The following is a 24,728-nucleotide window of genomic DNA, read 5'->3' on the forward strand; positions in this document are numbered from 1 at the left end:
AAGTTGGATAATTTGCTCAAGGACCAGTTGTGAATAGACTGTAGAATCCAAACCCTAGTGAGGCTCCAAATCATAGTTTTAGACTTTGTATATTACACTTACTCTCCACGCTCAAAGAGGGCAGTCCTGAGGCTCAGTATACTAAGAGAAAAAATTAATAATAAGTGCTGAAAACCAAAGTATATGATCCCCAGAAAACCTCTAACACCCTGTTACAGAGAGTTGATATGCACGAGTTCAAATCATGTTTTAACTATGAACAGTTATTCTCTCAAGCCCTGTTTCCCCATCTGTCAAATGGGTACAATGGTATCTAATTCAAATCTGATAGAGTGACATAGGATCATATCTGCCTAAATAATTACAGATATACCATAATACCTCAATAAAGGGCAGGATAAGATTGATGAGAGCCCGGTTTGTGTTAGAGGCTTGGTCCTCAGCTTGGTGTTATTGGGAGGTGTTGGAACCATAAGGAGGTGGGGCTTATTGGGAGGAAGTTAGGTGATTGGGGATCTTTCTTTATTTTTGCTTTCCACCACCATGAGATGAAGAGTCAACTCTTCTGCCACACATTCCCACCAGGATGTACTTGGTCTCAAACCAACAGGGTCAAGTAAAGATGGAAAGAAGCCTCTAAATTCGTGAGTCAAATATAAACCTTTTCTCCTTTAAGTTGATTATCTCAGGTATACTGTTACAATAATTGGAAAGCTGACTAACCTAACACGATAACTTAGAGCTCTGCACTGATTGATTTATTTAGTGAGCTGACTGAAGACAGGAGACTGCCCCTAATGACCTATGCTCTCTTGGCCAGCCTGACTCCTGTGAACGATATATAGCTCATCTTAGAGTTCTGTTAACGGGGTAACAGCCCTTTCAATGAACTCAAATTCAAATTTGATAAGAAAATAGAATTTAAAAGTTTTGTATTTAAAATTTCTTGACTAAAAGGAGACAAGACTCTCCAAAGGAAGGAAGTACAGACCTCACTTTATAGAAAATAGGTCTTGTTGACTACCCTCCAAGTTATTGGAGGCTGAGGCATTAGGGTAAAGGCTGAAAATGAGCAAAAGGAATACATCCCAGCACAAATCACAGACGCAAGTAAGAAGGGATGGATCTATCTTTATGGGCAAATCCATGTCCCATGGATAAAGGAGGGGGTATCTGGTGGGAATGTGTAACATGAATCATCTTCTTAGCCTGCAGCATCTCAACTCTGGTTCTAACCCACTCGAAGTGGTTTCTGTTCCTTGGGAATTAAAGTTTCCGACTGCTTTTTAGCAATCAGTAAAATTTCTTTGCAAAAGCATTTTATCAAATGCTTTTTTCATTTCAGTCCAAATAATCATCATAATACATTTTCATCATGAGCCTCTTTTATGGATTCCCCGGATTTTAAATAGACTAATGGGTGCAGGTTCATAGGCCTCCACAGCTCCTTTCGAGCTGCATGACCCTGTGAAAGCAGAATCCCTGGTGCCTCCTGTGCTCCCAGTGCTGGATGGGGGCTCGGGGTTCACAGAAACCAGTCATTTTCAAACTCTGCTCCGTAAAGCTCTGCTTTTTATCTGTGGTACACAGTGGCTCCAAGGTAAGATTTTGTTTGATCAAAGGGATTTTTTTTTTGGCTAAAGACTTACATAAATTCAAATATTAAAAATACAAACATGTCCTCTCATTTATCAGATGAGGGAACTAAGGCCTGGGGGGTAAAGCAGAATTAATAAGTTGCAAAAGCTGCTGTGAGCACTGGATTTGGAATCAGGGATTCCATTACCAAGGCTGTCAGTTACTAACTGTGTAACCTTGGGGAAGATTTGAGTCTTCATGTCCTCCCTGCTCTATAAGATGGAAATACCACTGCTGGCTTTAACACAGCTGTTTTTAACAGATTTAAAGTTTGTGATGTTAGAAGCATTAACACCCTATACACAGCCCATTCACTCACCAAATGTTTGAGCACTATTATGTGCTCACTACCTACTTGGCATATCTTCCTGGAAATGTCAAGGATTCTCAAGCTTATCGTGTCTAAAACTGATCTTGCTGTCTTCTTTCCAAACCTCCCAAGGTGTTCTAGCTCAGTGAGGGGTACCAACATCCATCAACTTAACTAACATGTGCATATTTAAACAACGCTCCTGAACATCATCTCAGTACCTCTTCTCTTCAACTATAATATCCAATACAACATCAAACCCTGCTCATTGCCCCTTCTAACTATCTGAGAATCTCTGCACATTTCCTGTCTTATTTCTGGTACCATCTCCTCCTCCAAAGTATAGGTCACATCTTACATCCCCCTGATCTACCTGCACGCTCCCTCAGATCTCTGCACCACAGTCGGATACTTAGACTTCTGCTCTTCCTCAACATGGCCTTTCCTAACTTCATTGATCACATGAACTCCCCACTCAACATCATTTGCTCACAGCAGCTCCTCCTTCTTTAAGCATGGACACTTGAAATGTCACGACCATTTGTATGGTTGTGTCATTAACGCCTGACTTTCTCACAAAACTCAAAGCTCCACAAAGGCAGAGCCAGCTTTAGATTTTAACCCACTTTATGACCTTGGGTAACTGATGTTCCTCCACTGTGACTCATTTTTCTGAACCACGAAAATCAGGAAATAGCTAAATTACTGTAAAAGAGAAGTGATTGACAGTCTTGACAATTTGTGAGTGCTTTGAATATATATATATATATATATATACTCACACATATATATGCACATATCGATACACATGAATATACATATACTTACATACATATGTATGTGTGTTTATTTATACACACACACACACACACACACACACACACAGACTAAGAATCAATATGCCTTTGACTCTCCACTCTCTCGAGGTTTGATAAGTGCTCTTACTTTGTCTTCTGAGGACAACAGAGACCATATATCATGTGACCACAAACTGGATTATGCTATTCATTATTTCATCCAATGGAGATGTACTGAGTTCCCACTCCATGTCAGCTGCTATGCCTGGCTCTGGACCCTCTAAACTGACAGAGTCTGGGTCACTGAGTTTTCCCCTCACGGTAGACCTAATTGCAATTAGATGAGGCCCTCCTCTGGGCTTTGCAAAGGCCCCCTCGTACCGTAGACTATCTGAGGCTCTCTACCTGAATTCTCCAGGTCCTTGTATGCTTCAGCCCATGACTTGGCCATGTTGGCCAGCGTGTACTCCAGGATCTGGATGTCGGTGACGGGGCAGTTGCACTGCGGGAACTCCTCGGCACACTGGCATCGGCACTGGCTGCTCTGGCACACGTACTCGCCCTCGCCATTGCACATGATGTAGCTCAAGGCCGACTGGACAAACTTCTCTTGCAGATACTGAGGGAAGATTATCTGAAGACCTGTGTGAGAACAGCAAGAGGGGGAAACAGAAAGGTTAAAAAAAGGTGTTTCATTAACAGTTTCCAAAGGTGATACACAGGAATCCAAAGCCGCTAGATTTCTCCTTGTGTATTAAAACCAGACTATTTCTGGGCCTCTGTGGGTCCAGACAGGGCATAACCAGCCAGGCCTGCAGTTCCTTCACTTCTATTTGGACTTCTCAGGTCATGACCTTGGCCATCTCTGAAATGCACACTCCATTCCGTGATATTAGTACTGAGTCTAGGGCAGATCTGATATGTACCTTTTCCATTCGTGGAGAAAATCTTTATTGAAAGCAGAATACTATTGTTTATCTTTCTTTATTTCCTTCATTTATTTTCTGTCCCTTTCTTAAAATATTTATGAACCCTATTTATGAAAAACAAGTCCTGAGCTGGGCACCATCTACAGAGATTAAAAAAGAAAAAGAAAAAAAAAAAAAGAACACAATCTTTGCCCTAGAGGAGTTTCCAATATAATCAGCAGGATAGACAGTGGACACACATCATCCTAACAGCTTTGTAGGCACAGAGCGGAGATGGCCATGGGAGGCACTGGACAGCAGAAGACTGCAAATAACATGGCCTAGATAGCAAGGCAACCTGTACAGGGGACAGAACTGAAAATAAGGAAGAGATCATCACGTTATAAGAACAGGAAAGACATTGTAAAAAGTGGAAGAGAAAGAGCAAAACATTAACAAATGAGTCTGGGAGCTCTGGATAAACAAATGAGCTTGGATGGAAGGGGGTACAGTGCTGTAGGAAAACAGGTTGTAAAGAGGCTAGATTGCAAAGGGCTTTAGTATAGACCGAGGAATTTGGGGTTCATCTGGTGGGTCACGGGTATGTGCTGGTAGACTTCAAGAGAAAGAGGGATATAATTAGAACAATGAAATTTAATACCAATATGTATCATAAAATCTAAAATACCAGTTAGAAGGACATCAGGGATAACTAGTTGTCTCTTCTTTGCTCTAAAACTAAACATACTGAGGACCTTTATAGCTAGTCCATGGTTTTAGGATGAGTACTCTAAACCGCATGGCATGATCTTTTCGCTTTATTTGAATAATCAAAGTCTTACTCCTGAGAGCCAGTGATGGAGAAGGATTTATCTGGACAGGGGCAGAACTCTGGTACCTTGAAATGTCAGCACAGCGCATTGATTGCCTGTATAGCCCCAACAGAAGGACGCTGGAGCAGCTCAACTCATTAAGGCACTTTCAACCTGGGACGGCTCTCTCCAGCTCATTTGAAGCTGCTAACAGCTTTAGGCTCAGATACATTGGGGGTAACAGTTTCATTACCCAGCGTGTAGGAGAGAATTGTATTCTTATTTGGATTGCTCTTTATTATCATTCATGCTTCAGAGACACCCCCTAATCCTACTCATCAGGGACTTGCCGAATATACTTAACACACACTGTGGCTTGCTAATTCACAGTTGTGTTTCTAGAGTCTGTCTTTCCCTCTTGTTCCTTCAAATTGTGTGTATGTGTGTGTGTGTTTATATATGATGAAAATATATATAAATTATAAACCCCCATACTTGAGCCAGTCCTTGTATGGCAGGTAAAGTGACCATTTCAGAGGGACACCGTGGGAAAGAGCCTGCCTCGTGGTAAGAAGCCACAGTAGTAGGTAAGAGCTGGTCATCACACCTGTTGTGCCTCTCTAACTACATAAATCTTCTCAGACAAATTATTTGGCCTCTGAGGCCCCACAGATAAAGAACATTTTAATACCAACATCAGAGAACTGTTAGGAAGACTAAAAGAAAGATCCCTGCAAACTCTCTGGAACATTCCTGGGCACACAGCAAGCAAACAACTTATTATCTATTCCTACTGTTGATGTGATGAAGAAGAAGATGATGGTGATGATGATGTCACACCTATGATGAAATTTTTGAGGGTTCAACAGAACCGTTAGGATAAATGGAGGAACAACGGGTGCAGGTACTTAGTCAGAAGAGGAGCACTTTCAGGAATTTGTCTTTCGTTGTTGGGAGAACTCTCACAGGGAAGAGGGTTCAGAACTCTGTGCCTGTTGAACCAGAGGGCTGTTCAGGAAGGTCCATATTCCATCTACATGAAAGGTTTCTAACAGAACTAGGCAGCTGGACAATGGTCACCTGCAAAGCTGGGTAACCTCCATACCCATGAGGACGGGGTCCATATGAAACTGATTGCTTGGAAAACTACTGCACAGGGGTATGATACCCATGTCAGAAGGTCAGGCAAAACCAATCGAATTGTAAAGTCCCTTCTAAACCGAGTCTACACAATTCTTTCAGAGTATGCATTATTGAGTCATTTTATCTGTATCACCATTTTCTCTTCCAAAGCACAATTTATTTTTAGCTGATTCCAATCCCCCGTAGGCAACTGGGTCTATGGATTGGGGTTAAGTTTCTGTTGCTTAGAGGAACTCTACAGACTATATTCTCAGTGCCATTTTTCTAGCTTGCTCATCATTTTCTTTCTCCCTTTTGTAGGGGATAAAATATTCTATTCTTGGTCCCAGCCCAAAAGGAATTTGGGGAGAGCATTTTTAGAAAATTGCGTCAAATCATTTCTCCATTTGGCAAGGATACAAAAGGCAGTATTACCTACCCCGTTTAATGCAACTGAAAACAGATGAAGTTTGGGGTTGGGGGGTTTTCTGGGAGCAGCTGAAACACAAAACTGGCTGCTCTTTAAAAATGGAAACTCAGAACATGCCGAGCTGTCTCAGAGGCAGAATCTCCTGGGCAATTTCAAAAGAGAATAATGAAGACATAGCAATTAAAAAGCACTTTTCTGCAAAATGTCATTACTGTTTAAAGTTACATAACCATTTCTACGGCAGCGGAGGTTCACACAGCAGTCACAGCCAGAGTCGTCTCCCGATGACCTGTGTCCAACAAAGAGGCCCATTGCTGACCTCCTAGATTGGTGCCCGAATCCTGCCGGCTTCAATGGGAGTCATAAATAATTTGGAGGGGGATTTGGCCTGGGGAACCACTGTTTGAAAGATATACAGCTGCCGGCTGGGGTGGAATATTCTGTCCCCATGGTTCCCAAAGACACACACATACCCAGGGAAAGGAAAACTGAGAAAATCGGAGAGAAAAAGGCCGCCATTATTGCCTAGCATATAAATTGGCCTCACAAAACCCAGGAAAGCGATGGTTGAGAGTTGCATCTGAACACCGACGCACCCCCACAGAACATATGGGATATTCTCCCTCCAATCTTGTTAACTTTTTTAAAGATCTTGTGATAGTTTAAAGCTGAATGCATCACTATTCCACCTGAGCCATCTTCCCTCCTTTTCCTGACTCGCGCTGCATCCCCGTTGGTCCTTCTCCTTATCCCACCTTCAATACGTGCATCTCACAACATGCTTTGTGTTTTGTGTTTGGTAGGCAGTTCTCTCGTGCTTGGATCTTATTTCTCTCTCTCTATCTGTCACACGATGGGCCACTTCTCTGTCCTTGCCTGCCTCCTTTGTGTCTCCCAACAATGTCTTCTTGACTCACAACACACTAGGCACTCTGCCATTTTGGGGGTCCTTCCAATGGGTCTGAATTGTTCCTCTTACAGTTTTGCTCTTGCCCTTCCCAGTACCCAGAATATTCTTTCTCACACGTCTGCTTGTGCCCTTTTTCTAAAGCGCAGACTTTCCCAGAGTACTCAAGTTGAAATGTCTTTCTGTTTTCTTCAAAAGAATTAAATACGGGCTTATGCTAGGCTATAAGTTTGTTATTTTTTTTTTCCATATCTTCCATTAAAAAATGAGTTTGGGGAGGAAGGGAACTGTCTGTTCACTACAGATCCCAGACTCTAAAATGAGGCAAAGCTCCCATTAGATTTTGGGACTGGGAAAACTGAAATGTTAGGTGACCTATCCAAAACCCCGTAACTAAAGGAACAAAGGAAAACAGGATGAAGACTTGAATTCAGAAACTCAGACTAATTTTTTTTTTTTTTTATACTAGGGATTAAAGCCAGAGGTACTCAGCCTCTGGAATATACTCCCAGCCCTCTTTATTTTTTACTTGAGACAGAGTCTCACTAAGTTGCTGAGACTGGCTTTGAACTTGAGATCCTCCTGTTTCAGCCTCCTGAGTTCTGAAACAATCAAGGTCCTCCACCTCTCCGGGGGAGATAACAGGCTCTAAGATGAACTCCTGGCTCAATATCCCTAGATATCTCTAGCATAGAGCAACTGGCAATGTCTTAGGTCTCTGAAACTCAGAATTTCTTTACCTATAAATTGAAATACCAACCCCCTAACTTACTAATGAGGGGAAAAAAACGCAAAAACAACACTTAAACCACAATCTGCCTGCTATGGAGTGGAAGTCTGTGACCCCCAAACAATCCATATGTGGAAATCGAGACCTCCAACAAGGTGCGATTAGGAAGCAAGGCCTCTGAACGGCGATTAGGGGAAGATGAGATCACAAAGGAGGTGCCTTCCCCTAGGGGATTAGGTCTCTTACAAGAAAAGACTCTGGAGCTTATCCCTTGACTTTCAAGCAAAGGCCATGTGAGCCCACAGTGCCAAGGGCACTGCCTGTAAGCCACGAAGCTGAGCCTCACCAGTCACCATCTCTGCCGTCCCGGTGACATCCCACTCCCTGTCCCCCAGAACCGTGTCTTTTGTGTGAGCTGAAGTGTTTGTTATACCAGCCTAAGCATGCCAAGATGGAATTAAATGTGCAATGAATGTTATGTTTCTCCCTTTAACCCCACATCCGATCAGGATCCATTCCCAGAACCAGATTCATGCTTTTCCTGGGAAATCTTTCTTAATGGATAAATGGGTTTTAGGGGATAAATGATCCTCTGAAGAACAATCTAGAAAGTGCACAAAGCATGGTAAAGGTCTCAACAACAGAACTCCTTCCAGTTGAGAATCAATCTGGTTATCACCTTCTTTTCTGATTAAGATTCACCCCTGCCAGGCACAGTGGCGCACATCTGTAATCCCAGTGGCCCGGGAGGCTGAGGCAGGAGGATCGCAAGTCCCAAGCCAGCCTCAGCATCTTAGTGAGGCCTTAAGCAATATAGTAAGACCCTGTCTTGAAATTTAAAAATAAAAATAAATAAAAAGGGCTGCAGATGTGGCTCAGTGGTTAAGTGCCCCTATTTTTAATACCTAATAGCAAAGACAAACAAACAAAAAATTCAACCCCTTTTATGTGTTTATTTACTTCAAAGTTACCTAGAGAAAAAATGGTTCTTGATTCTTAAAGGACATGAAAACTCTGAAGGAAAAGAATGGCAGAGTAGAGATTGGGGAGCTCATTAGAATAAAAGCATTTCTTATCACATAAAAGGTTAAGGATCCTTGCCCATTACAGGTAGGGATTCTGACACTCAGGAAAAGAATTGGGGCTCACTGCATGTTGAGTCTCAACCACTGAAGGACATTCAAGGAGCAGAAGAACTTTCAGGGGGCTCATGCATTGGATCCTGGAGACCCTCCTGACACCACCCATATTGCTGTCTAAAGCAGGCAGCTGGATTGCTGACCATGCTGTGTGAGGTTGGGGGCCATCCAACATCTGCAAAGGAAGCCTTCATCAATGGCAGCTGCAGGTGCACCGCACACATAGGATCCCAGTCTGGTTGCCATCTTGGAGATGGATCCTCCTCTTGCTGATAGGATCTCTTAGCTGCCCCCTCCTTCCTTCAAAATAGTGCATTTGTGAATTGGAGGAGATGGAGAGGAGGTTTAATACATGTCACACATGCTTTTTCTCTTCTGATTGAACAGAAGGGTGATTTGAAGATTCAAGATCAAAGCACAAAGTTCAAAAACAAGAGAAAAAGGCCTTGACTGGTGATTAAAATATCAAGATAGCATTGTGCTGGGCACATAGTAGGTGTTTGATAAATATATTTCCTATATTGAGAAAGTCAGTGATTTATTATGAAGATGAAAGAAAATAAGCTTGAAGATAAACCACTATGGGAAACATCATGCTGGGATTTAGGTTGAGTTTTGAAACATGAGCACAATCCAAATAGATAAAGGGGGGCAGCCCTAGGTGCCACAGCAGAGGGCACACCTTGAACACACACAGGTCCGGGTGCGAACACTTTGGATTGATGGAGGTCCTATTCCAGCCAGAGATCATCATGGATGGCTTCTGACCAGCTTTGTTTTGTTTTATCCTAAATCCTAATCACCTGATCCAGTGGATTTTCTCTTTTGGGACCTATGTCATTAGATATTAAGTTCATGATCTCTTACGTTACCAAAAGGAAGAGGGAGAAAATACAGGTTCTCTTCTGGCTGAGTGTAAGCATTTCCCCCCCTGGTCTTGCCTCTGAACGTGGACCCCTGTAGATATTTCTGATCCCTCCAGGCATCCCAGCTGTTGTCGTGTACCTGCTAAGTTCTGCCTGTCAAATCCTGTCCATTTCTGAAAAGCACAAGGTGAGAGAACAACAAGGACTGCCCCTTTTGCAAAAGGTGGTCCTGATCCCCTTCCTTGTGAAAGCTCTGGGATTTCAGACTGGCAGCTAAAGGACTTTATGGCTCACACAGCCAAGCTGAATTCCAGTGTAATGAAGGCATGCAGGTCAATTACCCATCTGTTTGTGTTTCTATTGCTGTGAATTACAGTATCCATCGCTGACAGCTCATTGGAGTGGAATGAAAATAAGACAATAATTCACCCGGTGAAACTGTGCAGAAAGGGCGAAAAGGCTATGATCTCATTCAGAAGTTCAGCCCTGTCTCTGCGATGGGTCATTTACACTCTGGGAAATGAAGAAAGGCAGCTACCTGGGGGAGCCAAGGGTGAGTCCTGGCTCCCTCCATGTAGGATTAGGAAATGCCCCCTCCTGGGGAGGGTAATAGGTTGTATTTGCAACTATCATCATCTGTCCTGCAGGATCTTGAGAGTAGACTTGGAATCCTTAGGTGAAAAATATAGGTAGATAGAACTCAGGACAATAAGGCGAAAGCCTTTTCAGATAGCTAAAGTTCTGAAGAACAACATGGGCTGCGTTGGTAGGTGGGGAACTCCTTGCCATTGAAAATGGACAAGCAGAGTTTCAAAGATGACATGAAGGAAGGCTTTATCTAATGCCAAGATCAAATGGCATCGGTGGACTGGATTATCATTAATCCATGTTGAGTGACACCCCCCACACTCACACAAAGTGACACCTTTTTAAGATCATAACAACCTCTGAACTCAGACATATTATACAACACACTCCAGCCGAGGAACTGTAAGTGCATGTGATGCCTCACTTACAAAATGAAACTCAATGTACAACTTTTTCAGTTTCTCCTTTGCCTGAGACCACAATGCTCCAGGTAGAGACCACCGAGGAGCAGAATCATCACAGACCATGACCACCATGCAGCCTAAGCAAGAAAGAAGCATTTACCTTTGCACCCCAGAGGCTCAGGAATTGTCTATCAGCGGAATGTAATTGACCCTGTACTGACAGACACAGGAATTGGCAAACTGTGGCCAATAGGCCAAACTGATCTGCAGCCTATTTTTGTAAATAAAAAAAAGTCATGCACATGGAAAAGTTGAATAGTTGCAATAGAGACCATGTGGCCCACAAAGCCTAAAATAGTTACCATCTTGCTCTTTAAAGAAAAAGTTTGTCAACCTCTGTACTAGATGACCATTAAGATTTATTCCAACTTTTATTTTTCCATGATTTTACTCTGAGTGGTTGTTCCTTCTTTTATTAAGCAAAGATTGATTCGGCATGCGATATGTCCCAGGTACTGTTCTAGGCTCTGAAGAAAGGGCAAGATACTAGAAACACTGTCCTTGCTCTCATGGATCTTACCGTAAGAAAGAAAGACAGCAATTAATAAATAAAAACAGACAACGGTTGATATTAACAAAAGGGATTGGGAGCAGACCGACTTCTAAATGACAATTTTAACTCTAAAAAAGATAAGAGATAAGGAAGCCAACATCATTTTTATTCAATTTCATCATGAAGATACTCTTGAAACTTTAAGAAGAGCTTGATTCAATTTAAATATAAGCTGCTTCACCGTATTCATGATAAATACCAAACTTGATTCCTGTAAGAACGGGTGCTATCTGACTCCTAGCTGAACTGATGTCTCCAAATCCTACCCACCCAGGCCCCCCTCTTCTACCTCCTGCTGTGCCCCTGAACACACCAAGTTCTTCCCCATTCAGATTGTGCCTCCAGCTCTGACCAACAACTTGACCTTGGAGAAGCTCAGGGGCCTAACTTCTTTGTTCCTCAGTTTTTCTTTCACAGAAATTTATATAAAGATCCAACCCAAAAGAGTAATTTTGTCTACCTGTCAATTATGCATCAATGAACCTAAATATAAAAATCAAATCAATAACACACATGAAGTTGCAGGATACGTGTTAAACTGATGCCAATTCCTGTTCTTGCCTGACTTTCTACAGCTTCCTTTAAAAATGGGAGTTCATAACCCACTTGAATCAAAGTGTGAAATATGATATATCAAGAACTATGTAATGTTTTGAACAACCAACAATAAAAAAATTTAAAAAAAGAAAAAAAAAAAGAAGCCATGGGCAGCCTCAGGTAGCTCATCTGCTGGCAACAAAGACACCTTGAGCATATCTCAGATTCTCACAGAAACACGACTGCATCTGATTATGTGTGCTGATGCTCACATTCCCCCCATCTGACAGCTCCTTGAGTGCAGGAGGCTTTCCTCATCCATTTTCCTGTCATCTAGCATATTAGTAGGTGCCCAGCAATGTGTTGGAAGGAAGGTGAATTTAGAGGGAAGTGTTTCAGAGATGCCCCCTGTTCAGTCTAGGCTTAGATGCCCCGCCTATCTAGGCCTCTCTTCTTAAGCAGAACCTGGATCTTCATTCCCAATATCATAGCCTGAGACCTGAAGCTATTCTGACTTCATCTCAGAAGTCACAGACAAGTACTCAGAAAGATCTGAGTAAAAAATACACATTTCCTAAAAAAGTTTGAGAGATCAATGGTAGAAAAAGACTTGACCACTAATTTCAGCCCAGTTTTTTTTTTTTTGGATCGGTTATTATAAGATATGATTCTTGAAGATAACTGTAATATATGGCTTTCCAAAATACAAAGCACAACACTAGATCATTGTAGGTATGCAAAAATGAAAGTACTTTCTTCAGCATCTATTAATAACTCCTTCCATCCACTCTGGGTTTAGTTAAGTGTTACACTGGATGCTGAAATCATGGTGTCTGACCTCAAGAAGCTTGAGTTGTATGACATAAGAAGACTCATTAGTGTACAATGATAATAACATGTAAATATAATCCAGCACAAGTTCCAGTAGAACTGAAAAAAAAAGCCCCCATTTCTGTAAGAGAAGATATCAGAAAAGTTATTTTGGATGGGATTGAACCTGAGAGGTAATGTATAATACAGCATTTTCCAAGTTGTATGCCTTGGAATCAAAGATCTGCAAATATCCCCAGGCTCAAACACATTCGGAAAACTCTGGTCACTTAATTCCCCTCTTGAGACTCATAATACCCATTAGCACAGTGAAGGCACTGAGAAGTCCTGCAGTAAATAAATGTGGTTTATGTTATTTAATCTAGTGTTTCAATATTACGGAGCTTTCTCTAAATTAATCTGTGGTAATAAGTAACCTCAAAATCCCAGTGGCTTATGACCACAAAGGTTTATTTCTTGCTCATGTTTAATGTTGACTAGGCTCTGGCTCTGCTCCTGATGCATTTATTTATTTAGGATTTAGGCTGAAAGAGTAGACCAATCAGGAATATGCTGTTCTCATGGTACATGAAAGGGAGCAGAAGACAAGCTAGGCAATGTCTCCTGAAGTACCTGCTCCGAGGTGAAGTACCATGTCCTCTCCCATTACATTGGCTCAAGCAGATCACATGGCCACAACCAGTATTGACTGAATAGGCAGCACAATCCTCCCGCAGCACAGCACTGCCAATCACGTGGCAGCACACCAGAGCCCGTAGAATCTCTCAGAGGAGCCAGCAAATAATGCAATCATGAAATCTACTGCAAAATACAGCAAACGTTTTTCATAACTTAATTGCCAAATGATCCAGCAGTTTAACTCCTAGGAAGATATCCAAAAGAATTGTACATAGGTATTAAAACAAAAACGTGTACATGAGTGTTTGTATCAGCTCTAATCCTAAAAATTATAAGGTGGAGATAACCTCAATGTCATGAGCTGATGGTGGATAAATGAAATGTGGTGTATCTATACCAAAAAAATCATGTGCTACATAATTCTATATATTTAAAATATCCAGAATAAGAAAATTCACAGAGAACAAAGCCATGGCCAGAGGTTGGAGAGAGGGGGTGGTAAGGAAGAAAGGCTTAATGGCTACAGAATTTATGCTTGTATGATGAAAAGTTCCGGAAATAGTGATGATAGTTGCACAACTTCATGAACGTACTTAATGCCACCGAGCGTACATCTTAAAATGGTTAAAATGTTAAATTTTACATTGTATATATTTTAGCACCATAAAAATTTAAATTCGAAGCAAATTGACTGGACAGCTGAAACTAATTCAAATCAGCGAACATTTATTGAACATCTACTCTGAGCTAAACACTATACAAGAGAGAAGCGAACAATGAACACATTGTAAAGCATGTGGTTTCTACTCTCAGGGTTCTCAGTTACAATTTAGGTGCAGTTAAGTACACTTCTGCCCATGAGACCTGACGGAATTATTAGAATATAATATAAGGCACATCAAAAGTGCTGCATTTGCAGTGCAAAAGGAAAGTTAAATTCTAAGGAGAACTATGAGGGAAACAATAAGGACTGACTCAATCGTTTTTAAAAACAAACAGGTACCATATCTATAAGCAGTCAATAAACTCATTATCTTGGGTGACTTATTCAGGTTTTGGCTACCTGAAGCCTGATTTCTGCACAATCAATGCTATCGACAAGGAATCCAAAGGGACATGATTTTTAAGTAGAACAACGAATGACCACATCGATCATTAATCTGTCAGGATTTCCACCCTGCAAACTTGGCCTTGAGTTTATTAGTAAGGGACAGCCACACATAACCATGCCGATGTTAACTCCTGAGGAGTCTTGTCTCCACATCAGCTCACACCCAACTGTAATCCCTGGCTCTGAATTTCTACCTCCTTCCTGCTCAAGTCTGAGTGTGGAGCTTATTCTAGATCCCAGGTTTCTCCAGGTCAGAGGCAGCATTTTTAGAGTCTTCTCCTCATGAACTATTCTAAGGCTGAGTGATCATCTATTCTAGGGGTATTCAGACTTTTCTGGCTATGGGTCCTTTTAAGAAAATGAGAAATGGAAATCAGTCCCATCTACACATACACAATAGGCAAGTAGCTTAAAAAAAAAAGATTACAGACTCTCTACAGTAAATAGGGTTTACGGTGCTCTTACACAGAAAGAGATATAAAAAACACTTGCTCTAATAAAAACCACAGTTATTATCTGCATACCCCAGATTGAGAATCAGCATGAAAAAAATGTTTCAGGGGCACTGTGTTCAAATTCTTGCTCTGCCACCTTCAAGACAATTCTTTAACTTCTATAAGCCTCCATCTTAAAAATATGGAAAATTTGGCTGCGTTGAGGTTCACATGAGATGTCGATCTAAAGAAATGAGCCCTCCATCCCGTGCATGGTAATTACCTATGATAGCTATGATAATTACTATGTCAGTCCCCTTGGTCTTGAGATATATGTTTTCCAGTTAAATGCTGAACAAAACCCTGGGAGATGAAGGTGTTCTTCCCATTTTGCAGACTGAAACATCTAGGGAAGTTCAGAGATTTAATTAACTTGTCCAAAGATTTAGCACTGTCAACTCTTCTCTACTGGTCCTCTCCATTCGATTTTCTTTTTGATTGAGTCTTTGATTGACATCTTCAGTCCCCTTCTTGAACAACCCTTCTTCTCCTCAGACACAGCACAAAACAGGGTGCTTCTTGGCACATAAAAGAAAACCAACATTTGGATGGAGCCAGCTGGGTGGAAATAAGAGATCTCATTTGTCAATAAAGACATAGCTTTTTTATTGAGCAAGCTTCTTAGGGCCACAAGAAGGTAGACACACTGGATTCTTACCAGTGTCTCTTAGGTCACTGCTAATTAGACAAGCAGATCCTGACCAGGAGTCATTGCCTAACTCTGGCCTGGAAAGGGAGATTGGAATTCCATCGTCATGAAGGGTCTTAGATGCTAAGCTTCCTTATACAAAAAAAAAAAAAAAAAGCGACTCTTAAATATTTTAGGGACCTGGGGGAGCCATTGAAAGTTTTTGGGCAAGCGTCAATCCTAATTACTCATGCTTTAGAAAAATTAATCCAAAAGTGTGAACTAATGTACACTGAATATCAACCCATCAAGAAAACTTTTGATCACTTGCTTGAGCCATAAAGAGAATAATCAAACTCAGGTTTATCTTTTAAGGGGCCAAGTATGCAATCTATGAATATGTATTTGGTTTAATCTTCTGGTCTATGATTTTCCACTTTAACTAGTACAGTGATTGTTCTCAGCATTTGGTGCATCATAAATAATTGTAAGGTCTTGTGGAATGATTTATCAAGTTCCTACTTAGGTAAGGAACACTGCACTTGTTCATTTAGCAAATATTTAAAGAGCATTTGATACCAGCAAAGCACATAGGCCATGGAGGATGTAAAGATAAAGTAAATGTTTTGCAAATACCATGTTGATCAAGATGGTACAAAGGATGCCTAACATATTTTAATGCCTAATCTGAGCCAGGTATTGTTGCATATTGTTTTAAGCATCATACTCACAATAACCCTATGATGTAGGTTAGGAATACAGTCTCAAAAGCTGCATTGACTTGTCTGAGATCAATTAGTGTGCAAAGGTCAGATCTAGTACTTGGCTAGAAGTCTTTCTCAGTCCAAGGCTTTTTATTGAAACCACTCTTCTACATTGGAACTCTTTTATAATGAAGAAAATGATGAAGGTCATAATATAGAAGGCAAGAGAAGCCAAATGGCTTCTCTGAAGAAATGGCATTTGGAGGAATCAATTGCATGACCCTTGCCTGGATGATGTAGCATCCAGTGCAGCAGAAAAAGCACAGCCCTTTTAAGAATGTGATCCTCACAAGGAAGCACGGTGTTCAGCAAGACACAGATCCTCAGGAAATGGTCATCAGGTTGAACTGGATTCGGTGCAATGTGGATACGAAGTGGAAAAAGGTTAGAGAAAACAGAGCTCATTATGGACTCTGGTTTTCTCATTCATTCATTCATCCTTTCATTTCTTAATTCATTTAGCAAATATTTCTGAGTAGTGTCTGTAAACTAGGCTCTCTAAGTATTCTGCTAGAAAAAGAGATGGGGCTTACTCCCTAGCGATTTGTGCTCCAATGGGGAAGTCAGATTAGTAACAGGATGTGTATACTATTGTGTTAATCCTAGGGAAGAAGAAGGGCAGGGTGTCTAATAGCCTGGGGAGGGGAGATGAAGAAAACTTCCTGGGAGATGTGGGAAGTTAGGAATTGGAGAGAGAGCATGAAAAAGGTACAGAGTGACACAAAATTGAAAGTTCTAAACAATGTCTGTAAGAAATTCCATAGGCCTAGAGTGCAGATGTGGGCATCTGTTGGATAGCAGAGTAAGAAAACCCAAGAAGAGAGGGAAAAATTAGATGCTGAAGAGTCTGGTGCTAGTTTATGTCTAAATTATACAGCAAAAAGTCTCCACAGAGGCTGTGACATGTTATGGAGGGAAGTGACAGTATTTGATTTGGCTCTAAGAAGACTGTACTGGGTGCTGTGATGGTGTGGGTCAGCAGGAGTAGAGGAGAATCTAAGAGGCTCGTTTAGTAACCCATGCGATGGTCCAGGATGGGGACAAATGAGGACATGAAGGGCTGAACTAAGGCCAGATAAAGAAGGATGATTCCAATGAGGGGACATTTGTGTTGATCATTGAAAGATGCATCAAACTCGAAAGAAGAGAAGAGCAATGACGTTTAAGGCATGAAGAACATCTGGACGCATAAGCAGTCAGAGATGGAGCCAAGTCTGGAATAAACTTCCATTTCAAGAAGAGAAACAGGACTTTGAAAAGTGAGGGTCAAAGAGGAGAATTTGGAGGGAAGGGGTAAGAAAGAGGAGAAGGAGAGATGACTTGAGACCAAGACATAAAATGGACCATTTGAATGGGAAAATGAGAGAGAGGCTCTCAGAACACAGTAGTCTCAGATGACCTCATCTGGAGGTTTAGGCAAATGGGAAGTGTTGCCTCAAGTTAGCAATCCTTGATTCCTTCTCCTCTCACTGGCTTAGTCCCCCCATCTTCTAACAATCTCCACCCTCCTCCCATCCATCTTTCTCTTTCAGAAATAAAATGAGCTAACAACCTCATTCCTTCTACACTGAGAAAAAAAAAATAGCATATGCCGTGGAATCTAAGTTGCCATTCATGGTAAAGCATACCGTTGCTTTATATACACTAGGAAAATAACACCTTGCCAATTAAACTACGACACACCGTCGATTGTAAGAAGCATTCTAATTTCAGAGATATTAAATCTAAAGAATCATGCAACTTAAAACCGATGACAAGTAATCAAAAAGTTCAACAGAATGCCTCCATTTACCACGTCTGTGAGGTGCACCCACCCTGATGCCGTCTTTCCTCCACTCCTACTCTTCACAATGGCTGGGAGCTCCTACCTAAGATGAATGAATGTTTCACACAAGACCCTATTCACTCTGTGTGCTCGCCTTTGATGCTAAAATCAGCACCTCTTGCTCACAGCAACAATATTTTCCTCTCAACAAAATAATTCCCATAGTTACACAAAAGTTTTATTGTTTCTAGGTTTAAAAAGAAGGGGAAAAAATCACTTGACACCACATCACCTTGTGCTATTGTGCCATTAACTATAATACTCCTCTGTAGAATTTGCTCTTGAACTCACTCTACTTAGAATCTCACCCTTGTAATTGGACTGAAACACTTCTTGTGGAGGTCACCAATGACTTCCATGTTGCTCAATCCATTACTCCTTTCCCAGTACCCATCTTAATTATCCTATTAGTAACATTTGATATAGCTGACCACTATCTCTGTTTTTTCTTTCCTTTTTCTGCTTGCTTATATTTGTTCTGAAGTATTAGGGGTGAAACACGGGGCCTAGCTCATGCTAGACAAGTTCTCTGCCACAAAGCAACATCCTTAACTCACTATCTGTTTTGGAAAATATTCCTTAAATGATGTCCAGAACACCATACTCTCTTGGCACTCTACCCTCTCCCAGGCACTTCTGAACTTCTTGTTCTTCACTATACCATTGTCCCAACCTTGCTATATTTAATTCTTTGTGACTCCATAAATTTATTCTTTAATTCTTCTATCTACATCCTCCCCCAAGGTATTCTTGTCCAAGCACATATCATTAAGTGGTATTTCTATGCTAAAATTGATATTTCTAGACCTCTCCTCTGACTTTCCGAATTTTCCCACTCCACATCTACATTTTGGATATTTCACAGACTTCTCAACTTGAGGTTCTAACCCAATTTCTCAGAGGTCATCAAAAATGGCCATTCCCACAGTCTTGTCACATGAATGAGCGGCAATGTCATCAGTACCATTGCTTAGGCAGACCTCAAACTTGCCCTTGACTTCTCTCCTTCTCTTATAAGCATTTTCTGGTCCATTGGCAAATAATGTTAGCATGTCTTAAAAATATATCCATAAATTCCAGTACTTCACACCACCTTCATTTCCTCTTACCTTGATAAACACAATAGCTCCCTAACTGGGGTCCTCGTCATGTTTCTGTCCTTAATGGTCCTTTTTACTCAATAGCCATAGTGATCCACTTAAAATGTAAGTCAGGTCAAGTTACTCCTCTGCCCAAATTTTCAACGGCTTCTCATTTCATCTAGAGTAAAACCTAATCTAAATTTGTTTCCATGGTCTACAAATTTCTACATGATCTGCTCCCAAACTCTCTCTCTGACTGTAAAGAAAATATATTTCTTTGCTTACTTGTTTATTATCAGCTCCCCCCGATACCCACACTAAATATAAGCTCCAAAATGACTGAGTTAGCTTATTCTCTTCTGCTTCTCCTCTTCTTAAAGCCATATTTGATGTATAGTTGATGCCCATTAAAAGATTGTTAAATAAATGAGCAACCATATGAGAGAATAAATCTCTATACCATCCATAGATTTCAGCAAAATATTCTCTCTGCATCTCTTTTCACATCAATGAGCTACTGAGGCAGAGCTCTGTGTACTCCGCCAGATGGATACTAGATTAAATTACATGACAATGTCGGTAAAACACACAATGGGCTTCTTGGAGAGAGAAGTATAAAAATAAGAAGTTATCATTATGCCATTAGTGTTATTACTACTAGTTCGATTGTTGCTGCTATGACTACTAATAGCCTCTGCTCATTTCCATGGTCCTTTCTAATTTCTAGTCTTCTCCAGGACTCTTCTTTCTTTTTTTGCCATTTCACTCTACTGTTGCTCTATTTTAATGAACACTGTATGAAACACCACAAGCTGGAGGTCATTAGTGTGCCCTTCATATCCTCCTCAATCTCACATAACAAATCTTGGCAGAATCTCTCCTGCCAGTCTCATTCAAAGGAATGGGAAAGGAATAGAGAAATAGATGGCAACACCATTTCAAGAAGGAGGAGCTTTGAAGTCAGGATGGCTGAGTTAAAATTCCAGCTCAATCGCTCATTGAGTAGCCTCTCTGAGCCCCAGTTTACTCAACTGCAAAATAGGGATGTTATATACGATTTGCTCATAGGAATCATGTGATCACTAAAATTGTAATAGATTAGCCAGGTACAGTGGCACATGACTATCATCCCAGAGGCTCAGAAGGCTGAGGCAGGAGGATTGCAAGTTCAAAGCCAACTTCTGCAAAAGCAAGTTTCTAAGCAACTTAGTGAGACCCTGCCTCTAAATAAAATACTAAATAGGGATGGGGCTGTGGCTCAGGGATCAAGCGCACCTGAGTTCAATCCCAGGTATTCCCCTCCACCAAGAAATTGTAATAAATCAACAATCTAATAAAATAAATTTGCTAAAAAGGAATAAATTAAATAGGAATAGGAAAACATAAACCAAATAAAAATAAATTTCTGCAGTCACTGGTACATATTAAAGCACTGATTAAATAACTATTCATTGTTACTTCTGTCTTCCCTGCTCTCAGTCCATGTGGCCTGTCCACTCCTGAGCTAGACTACCTCTTCTTCTTTAATGCCTCTCTGTTGGATCCATGTTTTCTATTTGCAGAGGATGTCAAGATGGGACACATGATTCAATCCATGTTTAGATGCACACTGCATATACAGAAATGCAATGGTTATAACTAACTCATGCTCTCATAGGCAATGTGTGTATGTTCCCTCTGCTTCACGGCCCCTCTTTGATATTGTCAGTCGTTTTCATTTGCCACACTGATTACTGTGCTATGATTGATATTAGATTGTACTATTACTTTAGATTTTTTAGGTATTTTAATTTGTTATACATGATGGCAGAATGCAATTCATCTCATATTACACATAGAAAGCATAATTTTTCAAGTTACTGACTGTACACAAAGTATTTTCACACCAGTCGTGTCTTCTACATGTAGTTAAGGTAATGAGGTCTAACTCATTCAACCATCATTCCTTCCCGCCTCCCTTCCCCTCCCTCCCCTTTGCCCTATCTAAAGTCCCTCCATTCCTCCCATGCTCCCTTCCCCTCCCAATCACCATTATGAGTCAGCATCCACATATCAAAGAAAACATTCAGCCTTTTGTATTTTGGGGATTGGCTCCCTTCACTTAGCATTATATTCTCCAACTTCATCCATTTACCTGCAAATGCCATGATTTTGTTTTCTTCAATGTCACTTTAGATTTTTCTGGATACTAGGAAAGTTGAGTGCCTTTTCAAATATTTACTTGCCCATTTCATATTCTTCTTTGTGAAGTACCTGCTCATGTCTTTTGTCCATTTTCTTTTCTGATGGCTTTTTTTAATTGATTTTAGGGGTTCTTTGTATATTCTGCTGAAGTGTTCCTAGTCAGATATATGGATGATAAATATTTTGTTCTGTTGTATGAGTTGCATTTCCGTTCTATTGCATTCATTCTGTAAGTTTCATTCTATATTTTGATGACAAGCATTTTTCTTTTTAATATAGCCCAGCTTTTTTCATTTCCTTTATACTTAATTTTTTGGATCCTACTAAATAAATATCAGCGTACTCAAAAGCCATGAGATATTCTCCTGTCTTGTACTTAAGAAAAAGTTTCTTCATTTTACCTTCAACTAGGAGAGTATTATTCTTCCTTAGACATCTATTTTTCTATAACTCCTCCACCTAGACAGAGAGAATAAATTACTCCCTTTTCTCAATTCCCATAATTCTATGTATTACTTTCATTTTCCTATTATATTATGCATTACCTTGAATCATAGATATCTACCTGTCCACCTTCACTATCAGCATTAAATCCCATTCGCTCAATTATCTACATTTTTCATGATCTTTTTATTGAAACCTGATGTAATGACCTTAATATCTCTAGAACTGGTCTCTCTCTTTCTACCCCAACTGCTAACTTCATGGTGGAAACTTGTGTCATTGCATCTTGAGAACTCAGTAACCTCCTAGGCTGTCACTAATCTCTAACACCCCTCTCTAAATGATTGCCCACACAGAAGCAAGAGTAATCTTCCAAAATACTATTCTATTCATGCTACTTCCTCTTTCTTAATGTCCACAGATCCCAAATTAACATTCAGCTCATTAATGTGCTGCAGAGGCCTCCGTGAATTTAAAAGTTAACCTTGACTTTCTCACCACTGATTCCTTTGTTATAATCTCATAAGATCCTCAGTTTTCTCAAATGACCCTTGATAAATATGCTTCTATCTGCCTCTGTATCCATGCCCTAACCCCCATTCAACACTCAAATCTCATTCTATGTATTTTTACATAGGAAACTTTTTTGACTCCTTAATAATATCTATATCTATATCTATATATCCTCATAAAATTTGGTACCACCAATAACACTGATTTTCTTTTCTATTAAAATTCATTACATTTATCGATTGTTTGAAGTCTGTCTTTTCTGATACAGTTTATATTTCTTTGAGGCAGAAATAATGTCTATCTGGTTCACAACTATCATTTTGCCTACTTCATTAGCTAAGATGGATTCTTAAAAAAAAAAAAAATATATATATATATATATATATATATATATATATATATATATACACACACACACATATATATAATTATTTATAAATTTATAACATACAATTTATTTTATTTAGTTATATATGTATATATGTGTGTGTGTGTGTATATATATATATATATATATATATATATATATATATATAATTTGTTGAATTAAACTGATCTGTGACCATATGTCTAGGTTCTAGTATTGGATTTGGCCCATAGTCTCAGTAAAGATTTGATGAATCATCATTATCATAAAATCCTAGAATCTGCATTAATTCAACAACCCAAATTAAACATTGCCTAAATAAACTCTGTAAGATTCTCACCAAATATCAGCTACTTGTAACTCCCAGATAGGAGGGAGTCACTGTGTCACACAGCAGGTCATCTCAGGTTTTGGACATGAAACTGGATTAGATGGTCTATTTTAGTTATTTTAGGGCTAGGATGTAGCAATTACCCAGTCCTTACAAGCTTCTGGGTTCAATCTCCAGCATGAGAAAAAAAGAAGAAAGGTAGATCTATTTTATACTGAGTTGAAAGCTGGGATCCTTCTGGTTCCCTCACCAGGTTGTCTTGCACATTTTATTCATAATAATGAAGCCAACTGTCTTTTCTGCAAGACAAGTATCAGTAGACCAGTCCTTGTCATAAGATACCTCCTCCAGACACACTGCAGTTTCTCAACATCCCCCTTAAAGCTGGATGCTTGAACCCAGATCCAGTTCTCCAGGTTTGCTCTGACCAGTACAGAGTAGGAAAAGGCTGTCACCTTCTTTACAGTGGCTAGAATACTTGCAGTAATGAAACCAAGAGCAGATCCACATTTTGAAGGACAGACTCTTATACAATAGTTGCTTTTGGAAGAAAAAAAGTCAAGATTAAATACAAAACTCAATACAAACTTAGAATGAGAAATTGTGAGAACTCCCTGAACATTAAACTTCATTGCCATCAAGGTAGATCAGCCTTTTCTAACTGTCCCTAAGATGTCAGGAAGTTCCTTGGTAGTAACATCTTGCTAATTTCCTATTAACTTTATTCCAGTTGTAACTTTTAGATGTCTCCATTATTAATATGCTGGAAACACACATTGGAGTCCAAAAAAAAAAACCTGGAATCAAATCCTGGATCTCACTTCACAAAGTTGTTGTGGATATCATGCAAACCACCATGTTGAAAACCTGCCACATCCGGGGCAGATCTGTCTTTCTCATCCACTTTCTTAACAGGTATTGCAAACCATTCTCACCATGCTGTTTACTCTTTTCTTTATTAATGGGGTTAGGTTCCCCCAACTCCTATATGTTAAGTTCTACTGTGTTATGTTTTAACACTATACAGTTATCAATGGCTGAGTTTCCCTGAGAGGGTTTCACTGGGGGCTCCCAGGTGACACTCCCCAGCCCTCCCTGAAACTTTTTCCAGCCATCTTCTATAACAGGAGCATGAATCAAAGAGTTGCCAAGGAACCAGAATATAAAAGTCATATTAGGCTCTGCTTAGCACTACCTGTCAATCTCAACCCAGCTTCCTCCCACTGACATTCAGAATCACCTTTATCATATACCTTTATGGAAGGTCACATTTTTAGTCTGCTTCAAGTTAAAGCATGTCATTTTTTTTCTGACTATAAAGTTAATACATGGTCATTGTAGGAAAATTAGAAAAGAAACTAGAAGCCTAAAATAAATTGTCTATATCCTTACCAACCATCAGTAACCTCTTCTAACACTTTGGGATACTTTCTTACAGTATCAATTTTCTTTTTTTTTTTTTATACTGTTCAGATGATACCATACATTCAATCATAAATCTTCCATTTGTTAATTAATATCAAATCACTTTCACATATTCAGGAAAAGAAATCTTAATAAATAACATTTCAGTACCTGCCTAAAATTATGTTTATGGATGCAACACAATTTGTTTAGTCTTCTCATGTAGAAAATTGAGATGTATACATTGTTTCTTTTAAATATAATAAAATATGCTTCTTAAAACAGCACCATCTGTACTTTGATCCTACTCATTTTTATTCCCTTGCAATCA

The 24,728-nt window shown here is 39.9% G+C and overlaps 1 protein-coding gene across 1 annotated transcript in view; it reads right to left on the minus strand.

Annotated features, from left to right (window-relative positions):
• Brinp1 (BMP/retinoic acid inducible neural specific 1) overlaps positions 1–24,728 on the minus strand; it is a 118,849-nt gene that overhangs the window by 26,917 nt on the left and 67,204 nt on the right. Inside the window, exon 5 of the mRNA XM_027939392.2 lies at positions 3,151–3,387. Within this exon, the coding sequence (XP_027795193.1) occupies positions 3,151–3,387 (237 nt within the window). The remainder of the gene's footprint in view (positions 1–3,150; positions 3,388–24,728) is intronic.

This window comes from Marmota flaviventris, chromosome 13 (assembly GCF_047511675.1).
Source record: "Marmota flaviventris isolate mMarFla1 chromosome 13, mMarFla1.hap1, whole genome shotgun sequence".
Classification (NCBI taxonomy): domain Eukaryota; kingdom Metazoa; phylum Chordata; class Mammalia; order Rodentia; family Sciuridae; genus Marmota; species Marmota flaviventris.